Genomic DNA, 27,240 nt, shown 5'->3' on the forward strand with positions numbered 1-27,240 from the left:
AAAGTGACCATATATACCACTGTATACCAACACATACTGCACTACAGCCAAGCCACAAATGCTATAGTACACAACAATTATAGCCTGCTACGCATTTTAATACAACTACAGTACTACAGACTTATCACTGAAATAAACTAATATAAATACTGTTGATACAAAGTACTACATACAGACTGATGATAGATTTTCTATATTCTACCACACTATGAAATATTAGTGTATTCATGCACTTATAACTAATATAGACTGATCATTAAGAGTACTGTATAGTACTCCTGATAGTACAGTACTACTCCCATTTGTAATGAAAACTCGAAAATTCAAATTTCCTAGTTGGAAAAACCATTAAGATAATTTATAAATACTAAAATGATTAATTATGATTAAATAATTAAATTACATTTTTGATCAAATGGCTTGTTTAAGATCAAAGTTGAAAGTTTAGGAACAATCAAAATAAAATTATTAAACTTATCTGGCACACAGAAGGATTTACTTCTTTGTACATCTGATTTTTAAATTGATATTTAATAGATATTTATAGAATATTTTCCATTTTGAAAAGCATGAGAAACGGAATGAAACCCTGAGCCTGAGCATCCTCTTCATCAGGCTGTAAAGAAAAAACAGTGTCTTCAGTCAGAGGCGTCTTCATATCTGCAGTAATACAGACTGCTACATTAGATCATACCTGCTAACATTTATCAGCACCTGCAACAAATGTTTGAACAAATGCGGATGATATAAGTAACATTTGATCTACCTCTAGGATTAATAAAGTATTTTTGAATTTGAGAGGCTTTTCGCGCTGACGTCACGGAACCAATAGACTCCATCCCCCATAATCCTGAGAGGTGTCGCATTCTGGCGCATGCGCACTTCAGTGGTGTCCAGGGCCGGGTATCATGGCGACGTACGTGGACATCCTGAAGAGAGAGTTTCCTGAGATTGACACGGAGCTCTTCGACTACATCACAGGTGAGACACCGGGGAAAGAGTAGCTGTGTGCCGGCAGCTTATCGGCGCTTAGTGCCGGGAGGGGGGAACGAAGCCAGCGGCCGCCGGCTCCGGTTGGTACCCACACAGCGGCCTTTAGTGAGTCTGTGAGCCGGGCAGCCGCGGCTCTCTGGCGGCTCGGCTCCCCGGGGTGAATGAGCCGGAGCCGGGACACCCAGGGAGCGCCGACCCGCGCCTGGTTCGGGCTAAATCGGGCTCAGAATTAGACCCACAGCAGCTGCCATTCGGGGCCCTTCAGAACAGCAGGAAACCGGGCGCCATGTTTGTAGGAAAGTAAGGATGAGGTTGGACTACAAACAGGGCTCTACTCAGACTCAGCACGTGTCAGGCACTCTCTGTTTTAAAGTTAGCTTCACTGGCAAAGTATGACTCAGGCACAACATTATGACCACTCACATTAGATGCTGTAGTTGGTGGGGTCAAAGGTCAACCTTCTCCAGACCTTTTAAATAGAACCAATGTGTTACTAGGAGCCACTTTGGAGATGTAAAACCCCAGGGTTTTCCTGCCAACGTGTTTCTCTACCCTACCTGGAAATGTGGTCCAGCTGACTGGAGTGTAACCATGGTAATGTGCTACAGGTGTGTTGGACAGCGGCGCCTCTGACTTTGAGGATGGTGAGGAAGTGTTTGACGCCATCGGTGGCGTCCTGCAGGACGTTTCTGCTGACAGTAAAAACGAGGACGACGTCAGAGACATCTGCCTGCAGATGTTCAACACCCTGAAGCTGTGAGATCCCTCTATGTGATTGGTCTGTCAATGATGATGATGATGATGATCAGGAGGTAAACGTGAGGTTTGTGTTTCCAGGAACAACCATCATCATCCTCAGAAGCAGATGCTGCTGGACGCTCCAGTACAGCTCTCTCAGATGTCCGCGGACTCTGGTAATGTTGGACGGCTCTAAGATGGTCGCCCAGTTTTGTCTAGTGATTTTTTTTGTTGGTTTTTATCAGCCTGATGTTGATCTGTGTGGTTCTCATCAGTCTCAACAGCCCAGGACATCCAGGGAATCTGGATGATGAAACGTCCCCAGAACACAGTGAGTCTGAACTCATATTTACTTACTGACCTTAAAGCAAACTCAGCCTCTGTGATACCCCCTGGCCTGCTGTAGAGATGGGTTCTAATGACCTCTGACCTTCTGTCTCTGTGTTCTTGTCGCTCTCCAGACGGTTGATGCCAAGAAGCTAGAAAAAGCTGAAGCCAAGCTGAAAGCCAAGAATGAGCGCAGGACTGAGAGGGATACTCAGAAAGCCACCGGTCCGCCGTGAGTCACTGAGCGACAACACCTGTCCTTACCTGTCTCCTTTCAAATTTATTCATCTGTCTCTTCTTCTTGCCTGTCCCCACTTGTTCTCTCACCTGTCTTCTCTCACATTTCCTCACCTGTGTCCTCCCATTTGTTTTCTCTCACATTTACTCACCTGTCCTCCCAGGGTTCTGGAGGAAGCGTCAGCCAGTCAGGCCAGCAATAAGAAGGAAAGCCGCGCTGATCAGTCAGGGAAGAACCGCAGCTACGACATCCGAATCGAGAACTTTGACATTTCGTTTGGAGAGAGGTGAGGACCGCCCTCATCACAGCCAGCAGGTGGCAGCGTTTAAAATCGTGCTTCATTCCATGTGTTGTTGCGCTCAGATGTCTGCTGCAGGGGGCAGAGCTGTCCTTGGCGTCGGGCCGGCGGTATGGTCTGATTGGTCGGAACGGTCTGGGGAAGACCACGCTGCTGAAGATGCTAGCTAGCAGGAACCTGAGAGTACCGGCCCACATCTCCATCCTTCATGTGGAGCAGGAAGTGGCAGGAGACGACACGATAGCACTGCAGAGTGTGCTAGAGAGCGACACCAAGCGCGAGGACCTGCTGAACGAGGAGCGGCGGCTCAACGCGCGAATCGCCAACGGAACGTAAGATCAGGCTAATGTTCGGGCTGCGGCGGGCGATTTCGTCTCAGTGCAAACTGTGACGTTGGGTTGTTGTCGTTTCAGGGCCGACGGGACGGAGAGCGTGCGATTGTCTGAGATCTACGCCAAACTGGAGGAGATCGAAGCCGACAAGGCCCCGGCACGGTAACTATGGCAACACATTAGTTGCACAGAGAATGGTACTGGAACGATTCTTTATCCTGTCCGCATCTTATCGTCCAATCAGAGCCTCAGTCATACTGGCCGGTCTCGGGTTTTCTCCCAGAATGCAACAGCAGCCCACCAAGTGAGTAACGGTCAGACATTGTTGGTTTTCTGTATCTGGACCACTCAGAACCCGCATGTTCTCTGTGTGCAGGGAGTTCTCCGGAGGATGGCGGATGAGGCTGGCGCTGGCCAGGGCGCTCTTCGCTCGGTGAGTTTCCAACGTTTCCTCTCCGTCAGGTCACATGATCCCTGATTAACCTGTCTGTGTTTTCTCCACCAGACCTGACCTGCTGCTGCTGGACGGTAAGTTACCCATCTAGCCCCGGCCTAACTAGCACCGCCCTCAGCCAGCTACACCCTCAGCTAGCCTCGTCCTCTTGGCTGTCCTCTAATGACTGTGTGTGTTTCAGAGCCTACCAACATGTTGGACATCAAAGCCATTCTGTGGCTGGAGAACTACCTGCAGGTCTGTAGCCATAGCATCACTCATAGGAAACAATGGAGTCATTAGCTGCGAGCTAATGTGAGCTGAATGACTCGTCCCCCTCAGACGTGGCAGTCCACCATCTTGGTCGTCTCCCACGACAGAAACTTCCTGAATGCCGTGGCGACAGACATCATCCACCTGCACTCGCAGAGGCTGGACACTTACCGTGGCGACTACGAGAACTTCCTGAAGACCAAAGAGGATCGCCTGAAGAACCAGCATCGAGAGTACGAGGCTCAGATGCAGTACAGGCAACACATACAGGTACTACCGGGTACTACAAGACACTACAGGGCTAACGCTAATGCCTGAAATGATCCTGGAATCAGAATAATATTTAGTAATCCCAGACTCCAAATTATCTCAGACAAACTCCTGAAGCTGTGACAGGTTCTGGCTAACTCCTGAAGCTGCCACGGGCTCAGGCTAAGTTCTGAAGCGACAGCAGGCTCAGGCTAACTCCTGAAGCTGCTGCGGGCTCAGGCTAAGTTCTGAAGCTGCCTCGGGCTCTGGCTGACTCCTGAAGTGACCGCAGGCTCAGGCTAACTCCTGAAGCTGCCATGGGCTTAGGCTAAAACTTGAAGGGACCCCGGGCTCAAACTAACACTGAAAGTGTTTGTGTTTCAGGTTTTCATTGACAGATTTCGGTACAACGCCAACAGAGCTGCCCAGGTCCAGAGTAAGATCAAGCTCCTGGAAAAGCTGTAAGTTCCCATTCTGACCTCATGTTGTTTATCATTGTGTTTTTCATGGACATTGTGTTTTGTGTTTTACTGTTTCTGGAGTTGCATTGCTTCTCCTGCTGATGTAACCGTTGTTGTGTCCTGCAGACCGGAGCTAAAACCAGTTCAGAAAGAATCGGAGACCACTATGAGGTAAGAAGCTGAGGCCTTCACAAACTGGACGATCCACCAGAGAAGAGATGATGCTGGTTATGGATTCATTTATTCCTGTTTTCTTGTAGGTTTCCAGATAACTTTGAGAAGTTGTCTCCCCCTATTCTTCAGTTAGATGAAGTAGAGTTTTACTACAGTCGAGATCAGCCGCTCTTCACCGGACTGAACCTGTCGGCTGACCTCGAGTCTCGCATCTGCATCGTACGTATCATCAGTTGATCAGAAAGTCACCTAGTCCAAGATTTAAAGCACCTATTCTGAACTGGTTTTGCTGGCAGGTTGGTGAAAATGGTGCCGGTAAAAGTACCATCCTCAAACTGCTGATGGACGACTTGACGCCAGTCAGTGGCATCAGACAAGCTCACAGGTGAGACCGCCTGGCGTCCAATCAGATTGGCTGACTGTGAATAAACTAATAATCTATTTTAATGGTTAAAGAAATGTTTCTGATGAAAGGTTTAATCAGAAATCTGTGTAATCAAAAACCTTTACGCTTTGATTGGGGAATCTTTACTTTTTAAATAGGAAACTTTTTGGGTTTTTTTTATTGAAGTTTCATTTTTAGATCAGGACAATTTTCTTTTTGAACTGAAGAACCGTTTTTTTCTGATAATTTTTACTGTTCGATCAGGAGAACGTTTTGATTTGATGAGGGCTTGTTCATGATTTGATACGAGAACATTTGTTGCCTTTTTGTGCTGCAGTTAAAGAACCCGGGGAAAGTTTTGCAGGATGAAATTTGGAGACAGCCTTTGTTTTTTTCCACCTGGCGTATAACTGGCGTCTCTTTGACAGGAACTTGAAGATCGGTTACTTCAGTCAGCATCACGTGGACCAGCTGGACCTGAATGTCTGTGCCGTGGAGTTGCTACTTAACAAGTTTCCCGGTAACTATGGTGACAACAGATCCGTGACCCGTGGCTGGGCGGCGAGCCCTGATTGGCCGCTGTGTTTGTGCCGCAGGTCGGACAGAGGAGGAGTACCGGCACCAGCTGGGAGGTTACGGGATCACCGGGGAGCTGGCCACGCGGCCGGTGGCCAGCCTGTCGGGGGGACAGAAGAGCCGCGTGGCGTTCGCCCAGATGACCATGCCATGGTAACGCAGTCGCATTTTGCACGGCTTTGTACTTTCATTTGGTTTTCTATTGCTTCTAAAACAAGAAAAGAAAAACAGCCCAGGCGCTAAATAAAAAAAACACGCAGCTGTTTTTGGCAATAAAATCTATTTTGGTGTCTAGAAAATGAGCCGTTTCATAAACCTCTGGAATCTAGCAAATCAGATGTTTTACCATCCAGAAACCACCGGAGTGGCTTTTATCTCACTGTTTCTCATTCATCTTAACAAATTCTTATAATAAGAATTTAGATTTATTTTTGTCATAATAAATTCCAAATTATGTTTAAAAAAACTGTTTGTGTTCTCAGGATTGTTACTTTTACTATTTCCTCCACAGTTTTTTTCATTGAAATATCAAAACATACCAATAAAATTGAAAATATGATTAAAGTTTAGTGATAAAAATCATACTTTATGTGACTGGTGTCCTAAAGAACAGTTTTAAATTTCTTTTCAAGAACAGCATTGGTGTTTGCAGGGCAAAGATTGTTGCGCCATACAATCACAACCAGAGTTACCTAAAGGAGAAGAAAACAGTTTTTATTTTCACTTTTATCATTATCATAGTAGTACCATTTAACACCCAAATAATAAACTGAATCATAATCATTAATAAATAATAAACAAAAAGGGAAAAAACACACACACAACCTAACCCATGAATAAAATTTATTGACATTTCTGTAAAAAAAAAAACTATTCAAAAAATATTAATCATCAGAATATAAATTATTGAGCTCATTTTATTTTATTATGCAATTAATTGATTAACATGTAACATTTGTGGCTATAAACAACTTTTATTTTTCTGGACTTGGAGCAAAATTTACTCTTTGGATCAGATTCCTGTACTGGACTCCAGAGGGCCACATAAAAACTTACAGCGGGCCGGATTTGGCTCCCCGGACCTTGAGTTTGACACGTTCATCTGTGTTTCAGTCCAAACTTCTACATCCTGGACGAGCCGACCAACCACCTGGACATGGAGACCATCGAGGCTCTGGCCAAAGCGCTCAACAAGTTCAAGGTGGGTGTGTCCGCTCTTCCTCCTGACCCAGTGTCTCACCTTAGCCCCTAACCTGTCTGGCGCCCCCTACAGGGCGGGGTCATCCTTGTGTCTCACGACGAGCGCCTTATCCGCCTGGTGTGTAAGGAGCTGTGGGTGTGCGACAGCGGGAAGGTGTGGCGGGTCGACGGCGGCTTTGACGAGTACCGGGACATCCTGCAAGAGCAGTTCAAGAAGGAGGGCTACCTGTGAGGCCCCGCCCCCTGTCGACTGACCACGCCCACCAGGGATCCTGGAGAAGCAGCCAATGAGCAGTCGGAGTACATGGGAGGACCAGAACTGTCATCCTCTGCTCAGGCGACCTGCTGCGAGGTGATTGGCTGTTGGGGGTCACCTGGTGCAGTCTCAGAGAAGTCTGGATTGGGAACGACTCGAGTTTAAATGTTGGGTCAAACAGAACCTGTTGAGACCTCCGAGATTTTATGAGATTTAAAGGACCAGAAAATAAAACATGATGCCATGAAGTTCAGTTTCTGTTCATCTTCTTCACCTGAGAGAAAGGGAGCAGAATATCCACAACATTTCACACCATGAGCCCGGTTTTACCAGAACCAGCTGTGGTTCTGCTGCACTAAAGCCAATTCAAATGCAATCGATGATCTGTTTTTGTTTTTTGTAGCAGAAAGCAGGAAATTCAACTAAAGGGAACTTCCTCCACTACACCTGCATACGAGTGCTAGCAACTTGCTCAAGGGATAACTGAAGTATAACGTCAACTTCCTAAATTAATTTTTTTTTTTTGGTGAGAAGGGATTTTTCAAAAAGGGAGAAAAAAATCACCAAAGGGTGGTGATTGCCAAAAGATGGTTTAATCTAAATAATACTTTTGGCAAAAAATGATCTGGGTTTTTAGGTGATTCACCTCTTTTTTTTTTTTTTCTCCGAAGAGTTTTTGCGGCGCTAGTGGCTCGTATTTTTTTCCACAGTAGGCAGACAGGAAGGAGGGTGAGGAGAGGGGGGAAGACATGCGGCAAAGGTCGTCGGGACCGGGAGTCGAACCCGCGACGTCCGCGTCGAGGACTAAGGCCTCCAAACGTGGGGCGTGCTAACCCGCTGCGCCACCGCAGCACGCCCCGGTGATTCACCTCTTTAAGATGCCGACCTGGACAACTGACCATGTAGCTCATCTCAAAAACAATCAATTGGCAGGTACAGGCTGATCCAAGTGAACGGATTTAGATCCGTCTATCCGTTGGAAAGATATTGATAATTCTGCATGTCTTCTGGTAGCGTTGGTTCTGTATCATTGACGCGTTCTTCCTGTGGTCTCGTACCAGTTCTGTAGTCTGGTAACCGAACTTTCATGTCTCAGTTTCCCTGGAAGTCCAGAATCAACTCGTAATTATCTGGTTAATTTTTAGTATGCTAACATGCTAGCAAGCTAACAACCTTCCATTCAATTTAATTCAAAAACATTTCCAAAGGGAAATTTAATGTGTAGCTCATACCCGAGTGTCTTTTAAATATTTGTTCGGCGTTAGTAGTGGCCTTCGTATAACAGTATTCCGACAGGAAGAGGGTGGAAGACGCAGGCAAAGGAACCGAGGACGCAAGTCGGAACTCGGGTCTGCCGCGTCATGACATGCTAACAGCGAATAGCTTGTAACGCTGCTCATTCTAACTTCTGCACGAATAAATACCGCGACACAAAACCAAAAACATTTTTTACATTGAGATTATGAACAGCTACCAGTATGCTAACGTGAATGTCCACAGCAGGTGGTGGACTATTCATTCTCAAAACAGAGGTGGTGCTAATGCTAATGTTAGCATGCTAACTGTGTGGTTTTGCTGTGAAACGCCTTAGACCCCAGAATGAGTCGGGGGAGCGTTGCTGCCTTTGTTTATTCCAGAACTCCCAATTGACAACAAATGGAGACAAATTTCATATGAAATGAATTTATTTTCGTAACCATGAGCCCGCTACAGAAAAAGGTCCGATATGAGGAAGTGTGAGCTGATCCAGTTGAGAGCGTTTGGATTGGTTCCGATCCAGAAGCTCATCAGGGTTCTGTCTGTCTCTGGTTGGACGCTGTTGGACAAACTGGACTCAAAAGGTCGAGTTCCTCAGAAGTCCGACTTGTTTAATCTGAAATAAATAATTTCCCTGCTGGGATGAATAAAGTAATTCTGTAACAGAATCAGTAGCTTAAAAAATGTCCCTTGTCCTCTACCACCCTCAGAACCAGAACACATCCGTCCTCAGAGGACAGGACTTGTCCAGTAGATCACCTTTGTTTGGACCGTCCTGTTTCTACAGTTCTGGGCCTGCGTCTGCTTTCTGCTGCATTTTTTGTCTGAGGTGAGGGAGGACAGCCTCCTGGTAGAAGACCTCCAGCTTGGACACTGTCTCATCCCACAGGTCGGGGTCAAAGGTCACGGGGACAATGGCCGTCTCCATCAGAGTGAAGACGACTAGGTCGGCCCGGTCCAGGCCTGTGACGGCCAGCTGGACCTGGATCTGCCTGAAGTAGCTGTGGGACTTCTTCAGGGCGTAAACTGGAGCCTGCGGAGGACAGAGAGGACAGGTGAGACAGAGGACAGGTGAGACAGAGGACAGGTAAAGTGACTGAGCCAGGGTTATTATAGTTATCTAGATCTAAGGTAACCGCTCAATCGTTTAAAAGTTCTCCTACTGATAGTAATTTGATACTGATGCCTTAAATGATGAAGTATTTCCTTACTTGTAACCCTTCTCAAGATGTTCAACATTACTCATTTTAATTTTTAATTATTTTTTGTTAAGAAGTTCTCATAAAATGACTACTTCGTATTCCGACTTTATTCTCGTTTTCTTAAAACTTGTTTTCTGTTGAGACTCAAGCTGAGAAAAACTGAAATACAAAAAAAACATAACTGAAATAAACAAAACTGGTGATTAATGAATCGGGTTGAAAGGCTAATAAACAGATTAAGAAACACAAAAATGAAGAATAAATTATATTTTCAGTATGTTTTACTTAGTCTTATAAACGCACAATATATTTCCAGTTAGTTATAGCTTTTTTCCATTAATAACAGTTTTTATTCATTTTAGTTAACGAAAATCTTTTCAGTTTCAGTTTTTGTAATTTTATTAGTTTCAGTTTCCTATAATAACCTTGAGTATTCATTACCCAATTAATGTAAACATAATCAAAATGCAATACTTTGATCTTTCTGAATTCTGCACCTAAAAATGAACCGAAGTATGAAAAAACTAAAATTACAACTAATAAAAACTCAATAATTTCAAACTAATAAAAGCTAGCACTAAAAACTAAATGAATTAGGCAGAAAGTCAGAACCAAACAACGCCATGCTCTGTTGGGAGGTTACCTGTCCAGGTGTGTCCCCGTCCAGCAGCTGCAGGCAGAAGGCCGGGTCGTCCCTGCAGGCGTCCTCCACCCTACGGTGCCGGTGTTTGTAGGGACATTTGACCTCCAGACAGAGCAGCCTGCGGCCGTTCCGCGCGTCCACCACGATGCCGTCAGGGCTGGCCGCCAGCCAGGGCCGCTGGCCGTCGATGAACAGGCCGCACTCCAGAACCCGGACGGGTCGGCCCAGCGCCGCCGACTTCAGAGTCTACAGGACGCAACGGGAAACACTTCACAAACTCCTCAAAGTCTGTTTTTATCAAGATATTTAAAGGCGCAGTGCAATGTAAAATGTAGTTTTTCTGAGTTTTACATCAAAAATATACCTGGACTGGTGCTTTGATCCTTTTGTTATGCTGGAGTAAATCTTTAATTCTTAAAGAGACAGAGGCCCAATTTCAAGGCATCAGACAGTTTCATACAGCACTTTAATAACAAGCCAAGGTAACACAGTTACTTGATTATGCTATAAATAGACATGATTCTGTCTCTTTAAATATTTTAGAGTTTTGTTACAATTTTAAAAAAAATCTGATTCTTTGATGTTTTAAAATTATTCTTCACATTTTATAGTATTTTGCATTACTAGAATTTTTTTGTTGAAATTTTAGAATATAAAATTTTTGCTGGTATAAATAATGGCACACAGCTTCAGGTATTACAGCTGGAAACTAGAGAGCAGGCTGAACTCTGACCTGAACCTTCAGAGCCACATAAAGACAGTTACAAAGTCGGCCTTCTATCACCTGAAGCACATTTATAAAGTTTCATCCAGGCGTTTATCTTTAGTGGCATTGATTACTGCAGCAGTGTCATCACAGGTCTGCCCAAACGCGTCCAGGTGTTGTCGGACCTTTCAGACCCGTTCTGTTAACTCACCTGGTACCTGCCGACGACCTCGGCCTCCTTCTCGATGCCCCAGCTCATGGCTCTAGTCTGGACTTTGGGCCCCTCGCCTGTGGCGCCAGCAGATTCATGGACACGACCGATTTGGTTAAAACTGTCAGAACCAGCAGGGTCCAGGTGTCGGTGGGCGGGGCTTACCTGTGATGGCAGCCAGGTACGAAATGGGCGGAGCTGTGCTCTTGCCGTTGACGAACCTGGAGTGAGCGATGCGATGGGCCACAGAGGCCGTGATCCGATTCTTCCTCCAGTGGAACCAGTCCTGGTTGGTGCTCTGTCCGCGGGTCAGAACCTCCACCTGCTGCAGCAGGTTCCGGTCCAGTTCGGCCCTTGGGTCCAGCGGGACCTGGTCTGGTGTGGGAGGAGCTTTGTTTTCAGCAGAACCCAGATCTCTCTTGGGTTCTGGTCCTCTGTTAAAACATGGACCGGTCCTGCTGGGATCCTGGTTCTTCTGGACCACTCTGGGCTCAGTTCTGGTCTGAGGGTGGTGAGCAGCAACTGGTCTGAACCTCTGACCCTGTTTGCTTGATGCTTGGTCTGCAGTTGGACCTGGATCGTTGTCAGGTGGTCCGCTCGCCCCACCCGGACCGGTTCTGTTGGAGTTCTGGTTCTTCTGGACCGTTTTAGGTTGAGTTCTGGTCTGAGGACGGCGAGTAGCACCGGCTGTGGTTCCACTTCCTGCCATCTGAATGGATGGATGGTACCGGACCTGTGGGATGACGGGTCGCTGGCTCGGAGCAGCTTGGTTCATGTCTGCGCTCCAAACTTAACCAAAACAAACAGAACAAGTCAGTCACTTTAAAAACGTACTAAAAAACTATCTACCCAACCCGAGAGTTTGGTTCTGATCCATGCTTCGGGAGAGGCTTTTATGTTGAAGCAACCAACCCCCAGTTTCTGTTGATGCATAAACTGTTGCTATAGAGACGTGAGTAAACATCTGAACCAGCTCATCCTGTTTTCAACTAACATGTTGCACACGTCAAAAGGGGAAAATTGATTATATATAGATATCCCTGAACATCCGGTTCTGGATGAAAAAACGTAAATTTGAAGTTTTTTAAATGAAGTCTGGTCTAGTGCTGCCAATCTCGAATAATCTCGAAACAACCCGCGAGGCTTCAGCCTGTGTTTTGTTTTTAAGCCTTTTTAGAGTTAAGGTCCGAGTTCAGGAGAGTTAGCGTTAGTTGGAGCATATTTCACCTGAACGGTGAGTTAATGAGAGCAAGTTGTACCTGTTCAGGAGCCGTTTCAGTCCGATGAAGGTCTTCTCTTCCTTTCGGTACGAAGGCAGAACCGAAACTCTTCTTCTGCTGCTTTTCTTTAATAGCGACGACAAAAGGGAAACGAAACTGACGCTCGGGGGAACTAAACTGATCCGAAAAAAATCCAAATTTAGGGTGCGACAAAGCCAGACCCACGAACAGGTGCGAACATGATCCAGCTCGTGATCGTGACTCACCCAGTAATGGTGGGGGGTAGCCGATCTTTTCGTAACATTGTAGCTTTTCCTACCCGACTTTCTCGCTGCGATATGTGGCCGTTTATTTCAACCTTGAGGCGTAGAGGCGATTTCGTATCCGTTTTGATACCCGGCTGAACAAAATCCACGGGCTCACGTTGTTTAAATCCTGTGGGTTTTGAAAGTCGTGCCGTAATGTCAGGATGGCCGAGCGGTCTAAGGCGCTGCGTTCAGGTCGCAGTCTCCCCTGGAGGCGTGGGTTCGAATCCCACTTCTGACAGTAACATTTTATCACGTTCACCTGCAGATCTGATCTTCATTTACATGTTTTGACGTCTATAACAGCAACCTTTTGTCGATTTAATTTAGATTTAACGGGAAACAAATCCACATCAAACGGATGAAATTTAATACGTTGCCCTGTATGGAAAGCCAGCAGTGCCAAAGGTGATTCAAATTTTGAGTGGAATTTGAATCAGTTTGAACACAGAATTAGTTTACTGGCCATGATTGTGTCTTGAAATCTGACTTCAGTTTCAAGACATTAAGTGTAAAATATAAACTGTAGAGGAAATGAAATAATAGATATAGAAACAGTATATGTAGGAATTTTTTAATATGAGAAAAAATAAAAAAAGCTAAGTTAGAGCAGTGGACATGTTTATTTAGTTCCACAACAGAGTAGCCAACAACTTTTTCTGTAGGCGGGGATACTGCATTTTCCGCATCAACATCATGAATGTCTGAGAACCAGTTGTGGCAGAATGTATTCATAAAAATAACTGTTAAAACATCAACTTTCCCAGTGTTCGATTACCACTTTCGTTTAACATGATGCAATTTGGTCCAATACAAATGACAACTGATTTGATGGATAAAATAATATTTAAGAAGCTGTCTCTGTAGTAAAAGTCTAAACCGTTCATGTCCAGCATGTGTGGGATCTGCAGACACGTTAGTGTCCATTTTCATTCAGTAGAGGTCCTGGATGGAGGGGAGGTCAGTGACTCCACGCAGGTCCAGTTCTTTTAGGTCTAGAGTTCAGAGATATTTGTTTGGTCACATCTGGATTGGACCACTCAGAACCTTAACAGAACAAGGATCTGGATCCAATCTGAACACCTGAAGTTCTGATAAACACTCTGCTGTTCACTCTGACTGTTCTGAATCTCCTGCTCCAGGAAGCATTTGGACCGGCATGCGGGTCTCCCAGGTTTCGGCCCGACTTTACCTGGGTGATCTGGACTCGGCGCTGAACGCCGCTGTGTTGACCAGCAGGAACGTCTCGCTCATCGTCAACGCCAGCGGATTGCTGGACCTCCCCTACCCAGCGCCCGACGGCCTGCAGGTCCTCCACGTCCCAGTCCAGGACCGGCCCCATGCCCAGCTGGGTCAGTACTTTGACCCGGTGACGGAGCGGATCCAGCAGAACCAGGCCGGGTCCACTCTGGTCCACTGCACGGCGGGTCGAAGCCGCTCCGCAGCACTGGTCATGGCTTACCTGATGAGGTAACGGCTCTGGGTTTGGGTCGGTTCTGGTAACACAGCCAGAACTACCAGAAACAAAGACCCCTGACGTATTTTTGCTAACTTTGAATAGGTTTAGTGTTCTTAGCTTCACCTAGATTAATTTTTGAAGATAAATTCTAAAGCGCTATGGTAAGCATTAGCTCCACTATGTTAGCAAATCTTATTTTTAGCTTAGCGATGTGCAATTTATCTGGAAGAATGTACTGAGAAGACGAGACGCTTTAGCATTTTTGCTAACTTTTAAGACGTTTAGCACATTTAGCTTCCCCTAAAACAGAACCGTAACTTTTCCCGGGTCGGTCGGGATCTGAACTCTACCCAACTGTTCTTGTCAGAGATTTCCTGTAAAGTTCTACAGAACCATCATGTAAGTTCTGTTCTGCATCCAGATCTGAAGGCTTCAGCCTCCGTCAGGCCCACGAACTGGTTCTGGAGCGCCGGCCGTTTATCCGACCCAACGCCGGGTTCTGGAGGCAGCTCATGGAGTATGAGAGGGAGCTGTCGGGTCAGAACACGGTGAGAATGGTGGGGACGGCAGCCGGGGTTCTGCCTGAGGCCCTGCCGGACCCGGACGGAGCCGAGTACTGTGTGAACGTCTGAACGCGGTTGTGACCCAAACACAAGATACCAGAACCAGACAGAGACAAGAAAACACGAACATGGTTAAAAAAAAAACAACAGAGAAAGGTTTATTTATACGGCACACAGAAAGATCAGATTGGATCAGACTGGATCGGCACTGGAAGGCCCAGATGGTACTGGGTCAGATCAGTGGGTCAGTACTGGAAGCTCCTCTTGGTCTGGATATCGTCCAGGATCTGCTGCAGCTCCTCATCCTCAAACCGACCCTCCAAACTGAAACCAGAACCAACAGAACCTTAATAACACAGAAATAAAGTCATGTTGGATCAACAGAACCGGTTCTGATCTGGCTGGGTCCAGTTCTGGCCCTGCAGATTTCAGAAATGTCAACAGCTGGGTTACTTCAGAACCTGACCCGGTTCATGACCCGTTCATGCGTGTTTAACCAGCAACCCGTCCAGAACCAGCAGGATCCGGGTCCGTGCTCAGTTAGAAGCAACCGCTGCAGACAGAACCGTTTGGACTTACAGTCACAGACTTACTGCTGCTTGAGATTAAACCAGAACCAACTGCTGTTCATTCAGGTAAAAGAACCGGGTCAACAGCGCCGGCGCTAAGCTAAACATTAGCACCACCACTAGCGACATTTATTTTAGCTCAGCAATTTAGAATTTTTCTGGGAAAAATTATTTATTTTGTTAACTTTGTAGACGATTAGCTCACTTAGCTTTCTGTAAATGAGTTTTTCTGGATGAATTTTAAAGCGCTAAATTACTTTGCTGTTTTTCAAACATTCGGTTTAATAAAATTTGACGACTGTTTGAAGTTTTAGTTATTGACTCTCTATGTTCATGCTCTTATTTTAAAATCTGGTTCTTGATTGACGTTCTGCTGTTAGAACCTCCAACATATTCTGTGAAGAAAACCAGGCTAGGATACGCCCAGTTCTGACCCGACTGGGCTTGGTCGGTACTGACTCACCTGGGGATCAGAGCCTTGGCCTCTTCGGCGGCTTCTGGACACAGATTGGCCAAACTGGCGAGCTCGAACTTATGGAGCTTCTTCTGCAGGAGGAGGCTGTGGAGACAGACAGAACCGGGTCAGAACCTGAGCCGGCCGGCAGACAGAAGTGGGTCAGGTTGAGCTGCGGCACCTGCGCACGGCGGTGATGGTCTCGCGGTTCTTGAAGCGGCTGAAGCGGGCCGTGTAGTTGAGCGTCTTCATGAAGACCTCGGACAGCTCCTGCTCGTCCTCGGCGCTCTCGTTCTGCTGCTTCCGGTGCTCCAGCAGCATGTGGACCTCCGAGTTCAGCAGCGTCTCCGCGTTCTCGAACTCTGCAGAACCAACGGCACCGTCAGAACCTCCACACAATCACCACTGGTTCTGATGGACCCAACCCGGCCTCATACAACAAAACATTAACCTTCAGGTCTGATAAACTGTTGAGTTTATCTACAGAGTGACGCCTATAAAGTTACATAAACAATAATTTGAATTATTTAATTATTTTAAAAAAAGAACTGGGAGTTAATTTTTCAAAGTAACATTTTCACCGTGTTATTCACTCATTTCAAAATGCCACTGTTTCAATAAAAATATTTAATTAGCAGACTAAACTTTTAGATTAAGAGTAAGTATTTAGTTAAATATTTAGTTAGCTAAATAAGCTAGAAATATTTTGCTCCAAACTAAATATTTAAACTTGGAACTCAATATCTTATTTAATTTGGAAATAAATTATTAGTTTGTGAAATAAATATTTACTTTACAAATTAAATATCTAGTTTGTAAATATTTACCTTGCTAACTAAATATTTAGCTCGGATCTAAATGGTTAGTCTAGAGCTAAATATTTAGTTTAAGTAAATATTTACTTTGCTAATTAAATAATTAGCTTATTGAGCTCGTCAACTAATTATTTAGCAGGCGAGCTAAATATGTAGTTTGGGGCTAAATATAGTTTGTAAACTAAATATTTAGCTCAAACATTGTGAAAACATGACTTTGAAAACTGAACTCCAATCTTTTCCTGACAGGCTAAATAAGCCCAATTTATTGCGGTTAATTTCTGACTGTTTAGTTTTACAAATGGCTCCCATATTTATCTCAGGGGTCCAGGATGGAATCTGAAACATCCCACTCCTCTGAGGGGTTCTGGTTCTGACCCATGTGGCTCTGAAGCCACACGCAGCTCGGTTCTGACCCAGAACAACTGATTAACCTCCCTACGTGAGGAAAAGCTCAAATCTGTTGATAAACCCTGAGGTGATGCAGAGAAAACGTAACCATGGTGACAGACCCGGTACAGAGCAGATCTCCGGTCAAGATGCACAGCCTGTTGCCATGTGATGACGGAACAAGGCTGTCTGGGTTATCTGATCAGAACCAGAACCGCTCTGACCACAATGATTCTACTGTTCTCCATTACAAACAACTGAAGTTCGGCCTCGTGGCAGCCGAACACAGTCCAAGAGCGAGTCTTCAGGTGTTGTGTTGAGCTTTGTCACCTTTAGGAAACAGAAGCTGAGAAGCGTCTTCTTCTACGTCTCCGAGCTGCGGAGGAACCGAACTACCTCCGGCCGCCATGATGGAACCGCCGCCGGAGGAGAGTCCCGGTGAGTCCTGTTGTTTCCTGGTAGAACCGGCTGAGTCCTGGTACCGGTAGGTAATCGAGGGATAGTTCGGATGGCGCAGCTGACCCGCGCTGAGCTTTTCACACAAACACAGCCACACTTCCACTACTGCTTCCGCTGCTAGTAACATATACTGCTGCCCCCTGCTGGCTTGGCGGTGTCCATTGGTATAACGGACTGCTTTAGATCTTCAGCCGTCTTTGTGTTGTATGTATTTTATCATTGTATCATACACTTTGTTCTTGTGATAATGATCACAGACTGCATGCTGGGATCAATAACAGCGTCATACCTGTACTTCCTGTGCTCCTCGCGGAAAGTAAGAGACCGCCAAAGAGTCATAAAAAAGGTTACACTAAAATTACCGTTGATATCTAAAACGATTCGGATGATCCAGTATTATCCAGAAAACATGCTAAGGTCTTGCTTTCAGCCTTATCGAGGACTGTCAAAGTGGGAAAGACTTTATATCACCATTTTAAAAGAGAAAACCGGTTTCAGGGCCACAAGAAAAAAGGAGAATTGCGTTGGCCGGGAATCGAACCCGGGTCAACTGCTTGGAAGGCAGCTATGCTAACCACTATACCACCAACGCTTTCCCGTGTTCACAGCTGAGCGTGGTGATGCTACATTTCTGTCGTCAGGCGTTGGCTCAGGTTCAGAGGAGGTTTGCTGGGTGTTTAGTTTTTCTTCTTTTTCTTCTTTAGTCCATTTTGCTCTTTTTTGTTTCCTGCGACTCCGTTTTATTCATGTCATCAATTATAAAGGTCGTTTTATCCTGATCTGTCCACTGGGTGGCGCCATAGATCAAATTTTAGACATTCCTCAATAGAAGTTTTTAAATAGATTTGTTGCTTTTTATTGTGAAAGTTTGTACTAGTAATCTGTCCCAGTTTCCTCCCCACAGCTTAATATGTATGGAGGACCAAAACTGACATAATAAGAAATAAAAGCATAAATATTTTCCTCAGAGCTCCTGGATGGTAATGTTGAACCTAACTGATAAAAAAGATTTTCTATTTCTCTAAAGTATGGTCCTGAGGCCTCTGTGGATTTGTGGGGCCCCAGTGGGTCTGATGGAAGTATATGGGACCCCAAAGCACTGTGTGGCCCCTAAAGGTGTGTAAGCCCCACGATGGAGTGTGGGGCTTTTATCACAAACATGTTACATTCAGAGTGAGACGTCACATCGTTGAACTGTCAAGTTTGACCTGCTGGTCTCTATGACGACCACCAGCCTGTAAACAGACGGCAAGTTTCCATTCAGAGACGAAGAGGAGGAGGAAGAGGAGGGGGGTGTCTGTGGGAACCCGGTGGGAGGAGAGAGAGAGTCCCTGTGACTTTTACTGTTTCTGTCAGTGTGAGAGTGTTTCTGTGTGTGTGTGGATGGACAGATGAATGAACAGAAGTGTAATTAAATCGTCATCCCTCAGCCTCCGCTGAAGGTCCGTCTCCTCCTCCTCCTCCTCTCTGTGATGCTGAAGGAGGCCCCTGGGGGGCCCGAGGCGCGCAGGGAGCTCTGTCTGTCAGCCAGACGGCCAATCAGAACCAACGGATCGGTACCAAACCAACTCCGGTTCACACAACAGAACCAGGAGGAAACAGTTAGAGATCATCAGGACCAACCAGCACTGATCTTCATCATCATCATCATCATTATTATTACCATGACGGTGAAGATGAAGATGGTGATGATGAAGACAATAAGTAGGTGGTGATTCTAATGATAAGGATGAAGATGACGATGATGATGAAAATAAAGATGATAGCTGTTATGCTAATTATGGTAATGATGATGATGAAGATGTAAATTATGAAGATGATGCATATAGAAATGATGATGAAGATGGAAATGATGAAGATGTTGCAAACGAAGATGACGTGGATGATGAAGACAACATAAATGATGAAGATGATGTTGATCACGTAACTGATGAAGACGATGGAAGCAATGATGTAAAGGATGAAGGTGATGAAGGTGAGGATGCATCGCTGCAGTGGACCAGTGCAGCTCATTAACATGCAGCTGCTGCTGCGCTCTGCAGGGGGATGAAGGTCACCAGCCGCCCTTCAGTGATAAACAACAACAATAATAACAACAATAACGATGAAACCATGGCAACAATGCGGGCATAATGAGCTGCTGATGAGGCTCTGAGCTGCTCATTATCAACTCCAGATTAACTTACAATAAAACATCAGCAGAGCTGCAGGAGCCATGCTGAGCCAGCAGCCAATCAGAGGGCAGGATGAGCCAGCAGCCAATCAGAGGGCAGGATGAGCCAGCAGCCAATCAGAGGGTAGGATGAGCCAGCAGCCAATCAGAGGGCAGGATGAGCCAGCAGCCAATCAGAGGGTAGGATGAGCCAGCAGCCAATCAGAGGGCAGCATGAAGGCGGGGCCAAATTCAAACTGTGACTGAATCAGAATGGACCCCGGTTGTCCCGGCCCAACAGAACCTCCCTCAGCTGAGATTTTCATCCGTCTCATATTGTTTTTCTAAAGGTCCCAGCATTTCAACCAGGCTGAGCTCTGGGCTTTGACTAGGCCACTGTAACACCTTCGTCAAACATCCTGTTGTAGACTGTGGAACCATCAGTCTGCTGACGACCCGGTTTGGATCCGGCTGCAGCTGAGGAGCAGACGGCCTCAGATCAATCCCACATCACCAGCCTGCCACCGCCGTGCTTCACAGCCGGGATTTCTGCTCATTTCTATGAAGTTTCCGCTCTGCAGAATGATGGATTCAGGTAGATTGGTCATGACCTTTGAACCCTTCCCAGCATCATTGCTGATCTCTTCCCGTCCTGGCATCATGTTTAACAGAACCACTGTTCACTCAGCTGGGTCCAAATCCACCAGAACCGGGTCAGGGTTACTATTTCACATTGTCTCCATTTTAGGTTTTCAGTCCAAAACAAACTAATACTTTTCTCTCAGAGATCGGTCGGTTCCTGGTTCTGATCCAGTTCAACAATCCGAACCTGAATGGAACCATTTCTGCGGCCCAGTCTGTCTCATTGGATATGAAAAGCTCGGAACTTTTTTCCTCCGCGGGACTCTGTTTTCCAGCGTCTGTTTTCACAGATGTGCCAAACATCTGGACCCGGAAAACACCTCAGGGCGTCCCTACCTGGGCCCCCGGCGGCCCCGGGGGGCCCGCGGGTCGGCTCGCTCTTGTTTGTCGTCCAGATCGGAGCGGGTTCCCTCTGTCATGGCTAGGTTCGGATGGGTTCGGCGCTGAAACGGTTAAAATGTCTCCGCGGAAAGTAAGCGGACACCGCGCGCACACCTGACCCCGCCCACCCGGACCGCCCCGCCTGCAGCAGCGAGCGCACACACACTTCGCGAACTTCCCTCAGTTGGTCCGGAGCGCAGCGGAGTAGCAGGAGTTCGGTCCGGACGGTCCGGACGGGCGCAGAGGGGACACCATGAAGCTCCTCCTGCTGCTGCTGGTGATGATGATGAAGGTCAGTGAAGTTCTGCTCCGGTCCGGTTCGGTTCGGTTCGATTACTGGATCAGCTGTCAGTGACCTCTGAGGAGTGAATGTGAGGAGGGTCCCTCCTCAGGGGCCCTCAGCCTGGTTCTGAACTTTTTGGACCTTTGTGTCTCTGCAGGTTTGTCCTGCTGGTTCTGACCTGGTTCTTTTCAGGTTCTGATTCTTGATGTTCCAGATCCATCAAGAATCAGAACCAGGAGATTCATGATGTGTGAACGTTCTGAGGTTCTGGACCCAAACAGAGGTCTGGTCCAGTCGGGTCCAGTCTGGTCCAGTCGGGTCGAGCAGCTGCAGCGCAGCCCGGTCCAGTTCTCCTCCTCTGAGGTTCTGGTCTGTCAGGCAGCTGCAGCCTCCTGTCGGTCCCACTGGGTCCAAAACCCAGAACCGCTCCTATTATCAGAACCTGTTGGATCTGGCAGGCCCGGTTCTCGTGAGGTTCTGATTCTGGTTGTTCCGGTCCTGGTGGCCGGGTTTTGACTCTTGGACCCGGCCCCTGGTATGTGGAGGGAGGCGGGGTCGGATCAGATGGTTCTGGTTTGTAATCTGAGTCGCCTGATGTGCCAGACACTGGGCCCATTTGTTCTGGTTCTGGTGTCGGCTCCAACAGGTGCTGCTGCTGTTCTGGTTGGGTCCGAGGAACAGAACAGAGGCGGTACTGAGCCCGGCCCACACGTGGGCGACAGACACGAACAAAGCATGAAGAAAAGTTCTGTGTAGAATCAGAGTTCTGCTGCGACCCGGTTTTGACCCGAGACTGAACTGAAAACCAAACCAGCTTAAACTAAAGCTGCACTAAAGCCGAGTTCTGACCCAAACCAAACACCAGAACCGAGTTCTGACCCAAACCAAACACCAGAACCGAGTTCTAATGTAGGTTTGTTAAATTGCGAGAATAAAGTTTTACAGCAATAAAATTGTAATAATAGGTTAAATCTAATATTATCAGAATAAAGTCCCAATAATAGGAGAATAAAAAGTATTTTTTTGTGAACTTCTTCACAAAAAGTAATTAAAAGTTAAATGAATAATGTTGAACATTTTGTGAAGTTTTACCAATCAGGAAATATGAAAATTCTTTTGCATCAAATTTTCATCATCAGGATTGAAATGTTTTATCAAACGACTGTTTTGTTTAGGATAAAGAATCAGATGGACCAGACCGGATCTAGATAAATCGGTCAAAGCTTTTATCTCATTAAACAACATTATTTTCTTCAAATTTACAACTTTTTCTGCTGAAATTGTGACTTTCTTCTGGTTCTGACACTGAAACTTTCCCAGTTGGTTCAATTTGTTTATTCTGCTTCATGGTGCATCAGTAGCTCCACCTGGTGGATCCCAGAGGAACTTCAGCTCCGCTCCTCATGCAGCTGATTGAATGTTGATGTTTTATTGACAGATATCTGGCAGCAGCATGATGATGGAGACGATCTCAGACCGAGGAACCAGAACCAGACGCTACGCCATCAACCCCCTGGGACACAAGTGGACTCACCACAACATCACATACAGGTGGGTCCGCCCAGAAACACCTGAGCAGGAAGCAGACCGTCAGCCTGTTAAAAGAGGCGGAGCTTCAAGCAGCCTGCCAGGCAATGCTCAGGGCAAAACAAGCCCGCTGACCTGCCGCCTCTTCATCGTCCAGGATCATAAAGTTCCCCAACACCCTGAACAAGGAGGACACCCGGAAGGCCATCAGCATCGCCTTCACCAAGTGGAGCGACGTGTCGCCGCTGACCTTCACCGAGGTCACCAACGGCAGCGCCACCGCTGACATCACCATCGGTACGTCACAGAGGAAGGATCCAAACAAACTACCACGGTCATTATAGTTAACAAAAACTGACACTGAGAAAACATGTCCAATAACTGAAATAAAGAAAATCGGAAATTAATGGGGAAAAACTATAATTAACTGGAACAGTCATTTATAAAACTAACTAAAACATACTGAAATTATAGACATAATATCTTTAGTTTTAGTCTTTGTTAATCTATTTATAGTCTTTAAACTGATGAGAAATTTATTTTCCCCTCACAAGCAGCTTATGTCAGCTGTTGCCATTACCCACAAAATGGCGACAGCAAAAGTTGGGATAAAACACCAGTCAGTTGATTGTTCAGCAATAATAGAAAACTCCAAGCTGAATTTAGTTTCCACTGAGACACTAAGGTTGAATAATAATACAAACATTTGTGGATTTAATTCCTCTGGTCTCGTCTTTGGTGCGTTAGGTTTCTACATCTTTAACCACACCGACTGCTGGTGGTCTCCTCTCCATCCGTGCTTCGACGGCCTGAACGGAGAGCTGGCTCACGCCTTCCTGCCGCCTCGAGGAGAGATCCACTTCGACAACCACGAGTTCTGGATCCTCGGGAAGTCCAGGTTCAGCTGGAAACAAGGTAATACTTCAGCACTACCAACACTAAAAGGATCAAATTAAAAACCAAATCATGGACTCCAGCACACATCCCTGAGGAACTCCACAAGTAATTGACCAGTAGATCAGAATAGGAGATAAAAAACAATTTGAAAAGTAAAGTTCAGCAAGAAAGTCTAGTGGACATGTCATGCTTTCAAATAAGTTTATTTTAAGAACTATCTTAACAAACAGCAAAATCAGAGTCTGGGTAAAATGGAAAAGATGACATCACATCATGGCCCGCAGTTTAAATAAGCAGGATTGTTCACCTCCTTCTGATTCTGCTGTTAAAATCAGTTAACTATCCTCTTATTGGAGAGATACGGGGAAACTACAGCAACAGTTTTACCTGACAGGCTGCATTACCCCTCCTGTCCACCAGGTGTCCCTCTTACATCAGACACTGAATGCAGCTGGAGAAAACCCAAACATCCAAACTCCATGCAGAAGAATCCAGGCCAGGATCTAAACATGCAGACCAAACAAAGGGATGCTAATGCCACTTTTACCATTTTTACCTTAATACTAATCTTTAAAAATGAACAAAAAAGAGTTTGTATGGCAAGAATAACATACTAATGTTGCTATGCTAACACTTCAAGACTAAAATAACCTACCGAAGTAAGTCATAGCAGAAAAAAGTAGTTCTTACTTACAAAGTTAGCATCCTGGCAGTAACGTTAAATATAGCACAGGACCCAAGCGTAACAGTTGGTATTGGAGCAATGACAGCCGGCTAATGCTAACATTTAAGATTTGAACCCAGGATCTGCTGTAAGGCAGCAGTTCTGCCGTCTGTGTCACTGGGCTGTTCAGCTCTGAAATCTAACTGCTACCGGTTTACTGCTGTGGAAATACACACAGACTAAGATATATTCATACACCTCTACTAAACTATTGTGATTGATGAGCACAGAATCAATCACAGCTGGCAGACTGATCCAGAACCAGTGTTGGACCTCTGACTCTGTGAATCTGCAGGCGTCTGGCTGAACGACCTGGTCCAGGTGGCGGCTCATGAGATCGGTCACGCTTTGGGGCTGTGGCACTCCAGAGACCCGGATGCCCTTATGCATCCCAACGCCACGTACACCGGGCAGAGAAACATCGCTCAGGACGACATGTGGGGGATCCAGAGGCTCTATGGTACCGACCCAGAACAGAGCTGCTCCTGTCTTGTGTTTACTCTGAAGTTTAAGTTGTTTCTGCCTCCTGTGTGTTGCAGTCAGGTCTCTGTTGAAGTGTCATTGCTAAGGATGTTGTGTTTGTGTTTGTAGGATGCCAGGATAAGAAGAGGGTCTGTGATCCATGGGCTCGACTCGGATTCTGCGAACGAAGGAAGACCTTCATGAGGAAGAACTGTCCGCAGCGCTGTGACCTCTGCTACGGTGACCCGAGGATCTCTGTAGTACTCTTTAGTAGAATGACACTCTGTGATCTTTGAACAGACAGGATCAGAACTTTGTCTCTGGTTTGAAAACGTATTTCCTATCTGGATCTCATTCCCACCGCAGAGCCCCTGGATGTGGTCGCCACGCCAACGTCGCCCCCATCCAACGTGAAGATCAAGATGGTTCCTCGAGGGAAGGTGGTGGGTTTCCGCTGTGGCACCAAAAGCCTCCGTTCTCCCCCTAAAGTCAGGTGAGCGCAGACAGAGACTTACTGATGAGCTGATGGGGTCGGACCCAGCAGAACTCCACTCAAGCCATTTCCTCCATCCTCTGCCTCTGTTTTCTGCAGCTGGTACAAAGACGGCGAGCAGATCCTGACCTCCATCCCTGGATACATCGTGATGAAGGACAGAGACCTTCGCATCGTTGCAAATGAGTTCAACGAGGGCGTCTACACCTGCCGGATCCACCGGCGTGGAGACATCGTGTCCGCCAACTCCTGGGCCATCCGGCTGAAACCAGAGCAGCCGTCCAACAGCTGAGAACGTCTGCAGGCGTCAACACAGGGACAGCGAGGAGACACGGAGGCATATGGGGCGTAGCAACCCGGAGGAAAAGTCTATCAGTTTCTAGGGACACCACATTCCCAAAGGACCCGTCTTATGGGCAGACATTGACAAAGAATCCTACAGACCCAACAGACTCATGGATCAGAACTTTACCTCATCTCCTCAGGACTGGTACTGAAGTCAGGGACATCAATGAGTTGCAGAATGCTCTGCCAGAGTCAGGTTCAAGTCAGGAGAGCTTGAACCATCAATCAGTGGTCTAACTGGAGTTTAAGATTTTGTTCTGGTCTCTACAACCTACACAGACCTGTCGGAACACCGCAGACCCATGAGATGCTCTTTGACCTCTCTCCACATCACTTGCACCTTCCAACAGTGATACTACTTATGAGAGCCGGACATCATTGTACCTGGGCCTCAAACATGGCTCAACAGCCTCAGACTGGATCACATTGCCAGAACAATAGAGGTTTCTGTTATATCAGCTTTATCTGTGGACTTTTTCTGTGTCTCAACCATCAGTTTCAACCTTGGTCTGGACAGGAACTAGCATCATTGTCTTCACACCTGATCTGGTATTCTCTACTCGGTATCAATGACTCGGCTCTAACAGAACTGGCACAACGTCGAACTTTCAAACCCGAAGGTTATCCAGGTCAGGCTGGGTCTCCATCGGCACCATGAGAAGAACCCTTCAGAGAACCTAGTTTGGGTTCCTAATCTCACAGTCAGGGCGGATATTCATTTCTGATTTCAACTGGTGGTCCATCTGATTGGCTGAATTTATTTCTGTCATACAGAGTATTTTTACAGGGGTCTTTAAAGCTGCAGTATGTAACGTTTATAAACAATATTTGTAAATATTTATTGAAACTGTCACCATGTTGTGACAGTTTGCTATGAATCAGATAGTCTGTGAAAAAAAATATATTGATTGACAGCACTAAGCCCCACCTCTTTTGCACTCATCTTACACTAAGAAGGTGCTAAGACCCGCTCTGATTGGTTGTTTCTGGTTATGACTGGGAGAAAGCAGAGGAGCTCCATGCCGTCTGGTGACAGTTTAAACAAATATGTAAAAAAAACATTTTTTATAAAAGTTTTATACTGCAGCTTTAAACTCCCACAGCCAATATCTACCAGATAACAAAATTCTAGTTCCTAATATTGTGACGATAGAAACTTTTTGATATGTAGAGCAGCTGCAATAAACATTGTTGGCTTCCAGTTGCAGGAACTTATTCTTTCTTATCCACCTCAGAAATATTTACTGTCCTGAAACTAAACTCACAAAGTTCCAGCTTCTCTTCTTATTGGATGAGTTTAGGTCTCAGACAGTGGAAATAAAAGATGTCAACCAAAGTTGACTATATTCTGAATATTGGTCAGGAAAAGTTGTGAAATATTTAAGAGCTAACAGATGTCAGTGGATATCCAGCTCATTTTTCTACTGTTATTTATAGCAGACGGCCCTTTGTGGCTGTAAGAGAGAAAAATAATACCCAGGGAGGAACACATTTCTCAAAAGGTTTTGAGATTAATGTATTTAAAAGAAAAAACTTGGATATCATCTGAGTTTTTAGGTGGAAATGAACTAATCTATTGGCCAATACGTTTTTCTCTAGTTATTTTTTATATTTTATTATCTGAAGCTGAAAAGCACAATACAAAGCTGTAAATGCTGCCATGGTAGTGATACTAGACATTTACTAGACAAAATTAAAAGTTAGCTGTGACTGCATTAGCCACTCGTCACTTTTGTTTATCAATGCTAAGCTTAACATGCTAACATTGAGATGCTTAAGATGCTAACATTGTTATTAAGAACTGTTTACTACCTTTTGTTATGTTTACTTGTTCGGGTTAATTTTGTGCTGAAGTGGCATTAGCATGTTAGCTTCGTTGTTGGTTTTCTGAGCAAAGTTTACGATGAGGGTAAAGATGCTAAAAGTATCATTAGCGTTCGTAGCCAGAGCTAGAAAATAAATATGTTCCTGTTTAAATGGTTGTAGCAGTTAAATGACGACACTCAGAGAAAATACAGATGGGGCCCTTTATGTTTGTTTAACAAGTTATAATCTTAATACATCGATTAAAGGCCTGATCATCACCATGACGACCACACGGCCTGCTTCAGCTGCAGGACGTCTCCGTCTGAGCCGCCTGTTGTTGTT

General features: G+C 45.7%; 5 protein-coding genes and 2 non-coding genes across 11 annotated transcripts; 4 read left to right on the forward strand and 3 right to left on the reverse strand.

Moving 5' to 3' along the window:
- Positions 1-831: 831 nt before the first annotated feature.
- abcf3 (ATP-binding cassette, sub-family F (GCN20), member 3) lies at positions 832-7,181 on the forward strand. Its single transcript, XM_028045249.1, has 21 exons — positions 832-981; positions 1,602-1,749; positions 1,831-1,907; positions 2,007-2,062; positions 2,193-2,290; positions 2,460-2,582; positions 2,660-2,926; positions 3,008-3,088; positions 3,171-3,230; positions 3,303-3,359; positions 3,432-3,454; positions 3,562-3,617; positions 3,702-3,902; positions 4,266-4,342; positions 4,469-4,513; positions 4,603-4,735; positions 4,813-4,901; positions 5,330-5,421; positions 5,498-5,630; positions 6,591-6,678; positions 6,751-7,181. The coding sequence occupies exons 1-21, from the start codon at positions 909-911 to the stop codon at positions 6,907-6,909; spliced, it is 2,136 nt and encodes a 711-aa protein (XP_027901050.1). The 5' UTR covers positions 832-908; the 3' UTR covers positions 6,910-7,181.
- Positions 7,182-8,600: 1,419 nt separating this feature from the next.
- On the reverse strand, positions 8,601-12,344 carry LOC114161736 (uncharacterized). Of its 2 annotated transcripts, XM_028045287.1 has the most exons (6): positions 12,212-12,344; positions 11,118-11,741; positions 10,953-11,029; positions 10,036-10,281; positions 8,950-9,223; positions 8,601-8,806 (listed from the first exon to the last, which is right to left on the reverse strand). In XM_028045287.1, the coding sequence occupies exons 2-5, from the start codon at positions 11,725-11,727 to the stop codon at positions 8,972-8,974; spliced, it is 1,185 nt and encodes a 394-aa protein (XP_027901088.1). In that variant the 5' UTR covers positions 11,728-11,741; positions 12,212-12,344; the 3' UTR covers positions 8,601-8,806; positions 8,950-8,971. The 2 variants fall into 2 exon arrangements, with proteins under 2 accessions (XP_027901088.1, XP_027901087.1); XM_028045286.1 differs by having other exon boundaries at positions 8,601-9,223.
- LOC114161783 (dual specificity protein phosphatase 14) lies at positions 9,115-14,632 on the forward strand. 3 transcript variants are annotated; one of them, XM_028045362.1, is made up of 3 exons: positions 9,115-9,245; positions 13,620-13,947; positions 14,358-14,632. In XM_028045362.1, the coding sequence occupies exons 2-3, from the start codon at positions 13,637-13,639 to the stop codon at positions 14,566-14,568; spliced, it is 522 nt and encodes a 173-aa protein (XP_027901163.1). In that variant the 5' UTR covers positions 9,115-9,245; positions 13,620-13,636; the 3' UTR covers positions 14,569-14,632. The 3 variants fall into 3 exon arrangements, with proteins under 3 accessions (XP_027901163.1, XP_027901160.1, XP_027901161.1); XM_028045359.1 differs by lacking the exon at positions 9,115-9,245 and adding an exon at positions 11,765-12,186; XM_028045360.1 differs by lacking the exon at positions 9,115-9,245 and adding an exon at positions 12,291-12,403.
- trnal-cag (transfer RNA leucine (anticodon CAG)) lies at positions 12,636-12,718 on the forward strand. Its single transcript has one exon. It is a non-coding gene; the product is annotated as a tRNA-Leu (tRNA).
- A 2-nt stretch (positions 14,633-14,634) lies between the features above and the next one.
- On the reverse strand, positions 14,635-17,300 carry polr2d (RNA polymerase II subunit D). The gene is made up of 4 exons (XM_028045356.1): positions 17,058-17,300; positions 15,704-15,884; positions 15,532-15,627; positions 14,635-14,823 (listed from the first exon to the last, which is right to left on the reverse strand). Exons 1-4 carry the CDS (start codon positions 17,134-17,136, stop codon positions 14,745-14,747), a joined length of 435 nt encoding a protein of 144 aa, XP_027901157.1. The 5' UTR covers positions 17,137-17,300; the 3' UTR covers positions 14,635-14,744.
- A 406-nt stretch (positions 17,301-17,706) lies between these two features.
- Positions 17,707-17,778, reverse strand: trnag-ucc (transfer RNA glycine (anticodon UCC)). The gene has a single exon. It is a non-coding gene; the product is annotated as a tRNA-Gly (tRNA).
- Positions 17,779-19,529: 1,751 nt separating this feature from the next.
- mmp23bb (matrix metallopeptidase 23bb) lies at positions 19,530-26,297 on the forward strand. Of its 2 annotated transcripts, none has more exons than XM_028045298.1 (8): positions 19,530-19,933; positions 22,083-22,195; positions 22,329-22,468; positions 22,919-23,086; positions 24,088-24,252; positions 24,384-24,494; positions 24,621-24,747; positions 24,847-26,297. In XM_028045298.1, the coding sequence occupies exons 2-8, from the start codon at positions 22,098-22,100 to the stop codon at positions 25,037-25,039; spliced, it is 1,002 nt and encodes a 333-aa protein (XP_027901099.1). In that variant the 5' UTR covers positions 19,530-19,933; positions 22,083-22,097; the 3' UTR covers positions 25,040-26,297. The 2 variants fall into 2 exon arrangements, with proteins under 2 accessions (XP_027901099.1, XP_027901098.1); XM_028045297.1 differs by lacking the exon at positions 19,530-19,933 and adding an exon at positions 20,615-20,653.
- The last annotated feature ends 943 nt before the right edge of the window (positions 26,298-27,240 follow it).

Source organism: Xiphophorus couchianus, chromosome 18 (assembly GCF_001444195.1).
Source record: "Xiphophorus couchianus chromosome 18, X_couchianus-1.0, whole genome shotgun sequence".
Classification (NCBI taxonomy): domain Eukaryota; kingdom Metazoa; phylum Chordata; class Actinopteri; order Cyprinodontiformes; family Poeciliidae; genus Xiphophorus; species Xiphophorus couchianus.

Excerpts from the sequence above, each read along its gene's own strand:
- abcf3 (XM_028045249.1), top strand. The coding sequence starts at position 909 with ATGGCGACGTACGTGGACATCCTGAAGAGAGAGTTTCCTGAGATTGAC. Across the intron at positions 2,291-2,459 it reads CAGAAAGCCACCGGTCCGCC|GGTTCTGGAGGAAGCGTCAG; the intron begins GTGAGTCACTGA and ends CTGTCCTCCCAG. Across the intron at positions 5,422-5,497 it reads GCTACTTAACAAGTTTCCCG|GTCGGACAGAGGAGGAGTAC; the intron begins GTAACTATGGTG and ends TTTGTGCCGCAG.
- LOC114161736 (XM_028045287.1), bottom strand. The coding sequence starts at position 11,727 with ATGAACCAAGCTGCTCCGAGCCAGCGACCCGTCATCCCACAGGTCCGG. Across the intron at positions 11,030-11,117 it reads GTACCTGGCTGCCATCACAG|GCGAGGGGCCCAAAGTCCAG; the intron begins GTAAGCCCCGCC and ends CTGGCGCCACAG. Across the intron at positions 9,224-10,035 it reads ACGGGGACACACCTGGACAG|GCTCCAGTTTACGCCCTGAA; the intron begins GTAACCTCCCAA and ends TGTCCTCCGCAG.
- LOC114161783 (XM_028045362.1), top strand. The coding sequence starts at position 13,637 with ATGCGGGTCTCCCAGGTTTCGGCCCGACTTTACCTGGGTGATCTGGAC. Across the intron at positions 13,948-14,357 it reads GTCATGGCTTACCTGATGAG|ATCTGAAGGCTTCAGCCTCC; the intron begins GTAACGGCTCTG and ends TTCTGCATCCAG.
- polr2d (XM_028045356.1), bottom strand. The coding sequence starts at position 17,136 with ATGGCGGCCGGAGGTAGTTCGGTTCCTCCGCAGCTCGGAGACGTAGAA. Across the intron at positions 15,885-17,057 it reads TCAGCTTCTGTTTCCTAAAG|AGTTCGAGAACGCGGAGACG; the intron begins GTGACAAAGCTC and ends TTGGTTCTGCAG. Across the intron at positions 14,824-15,531 it reads GCCAAGGCTCTGATCCCCAG|TTTGGAGGGTCGGTTTGAGG; the intron begins GTGAGTCAGTAC and ends TTCTGGTTTCAG.
- mmp23bb (XM_028045297.1), top strand. The coding sequence starts at position 20,615 with ATGAAGCTCCTCCTGCTGCTGCTGGTGATGATGATGAAG. Across the intron at positions 24,495-24,620 it reads GCGCTGTGACCTCTGCTACG|AGCCCCTGGATGTGGTCGCC; the intron begins GTGACCCGAGGA and ends TTCCCACCGCAG. Across the intron at positions 24,748-24,846 it reads CGTTCTCCCCCTAAAGTCAG|CTGGTACAAAGACGGCGAGC; the intron begins GTGAGCGCAGAC and ends TGTTTTCTGCAG.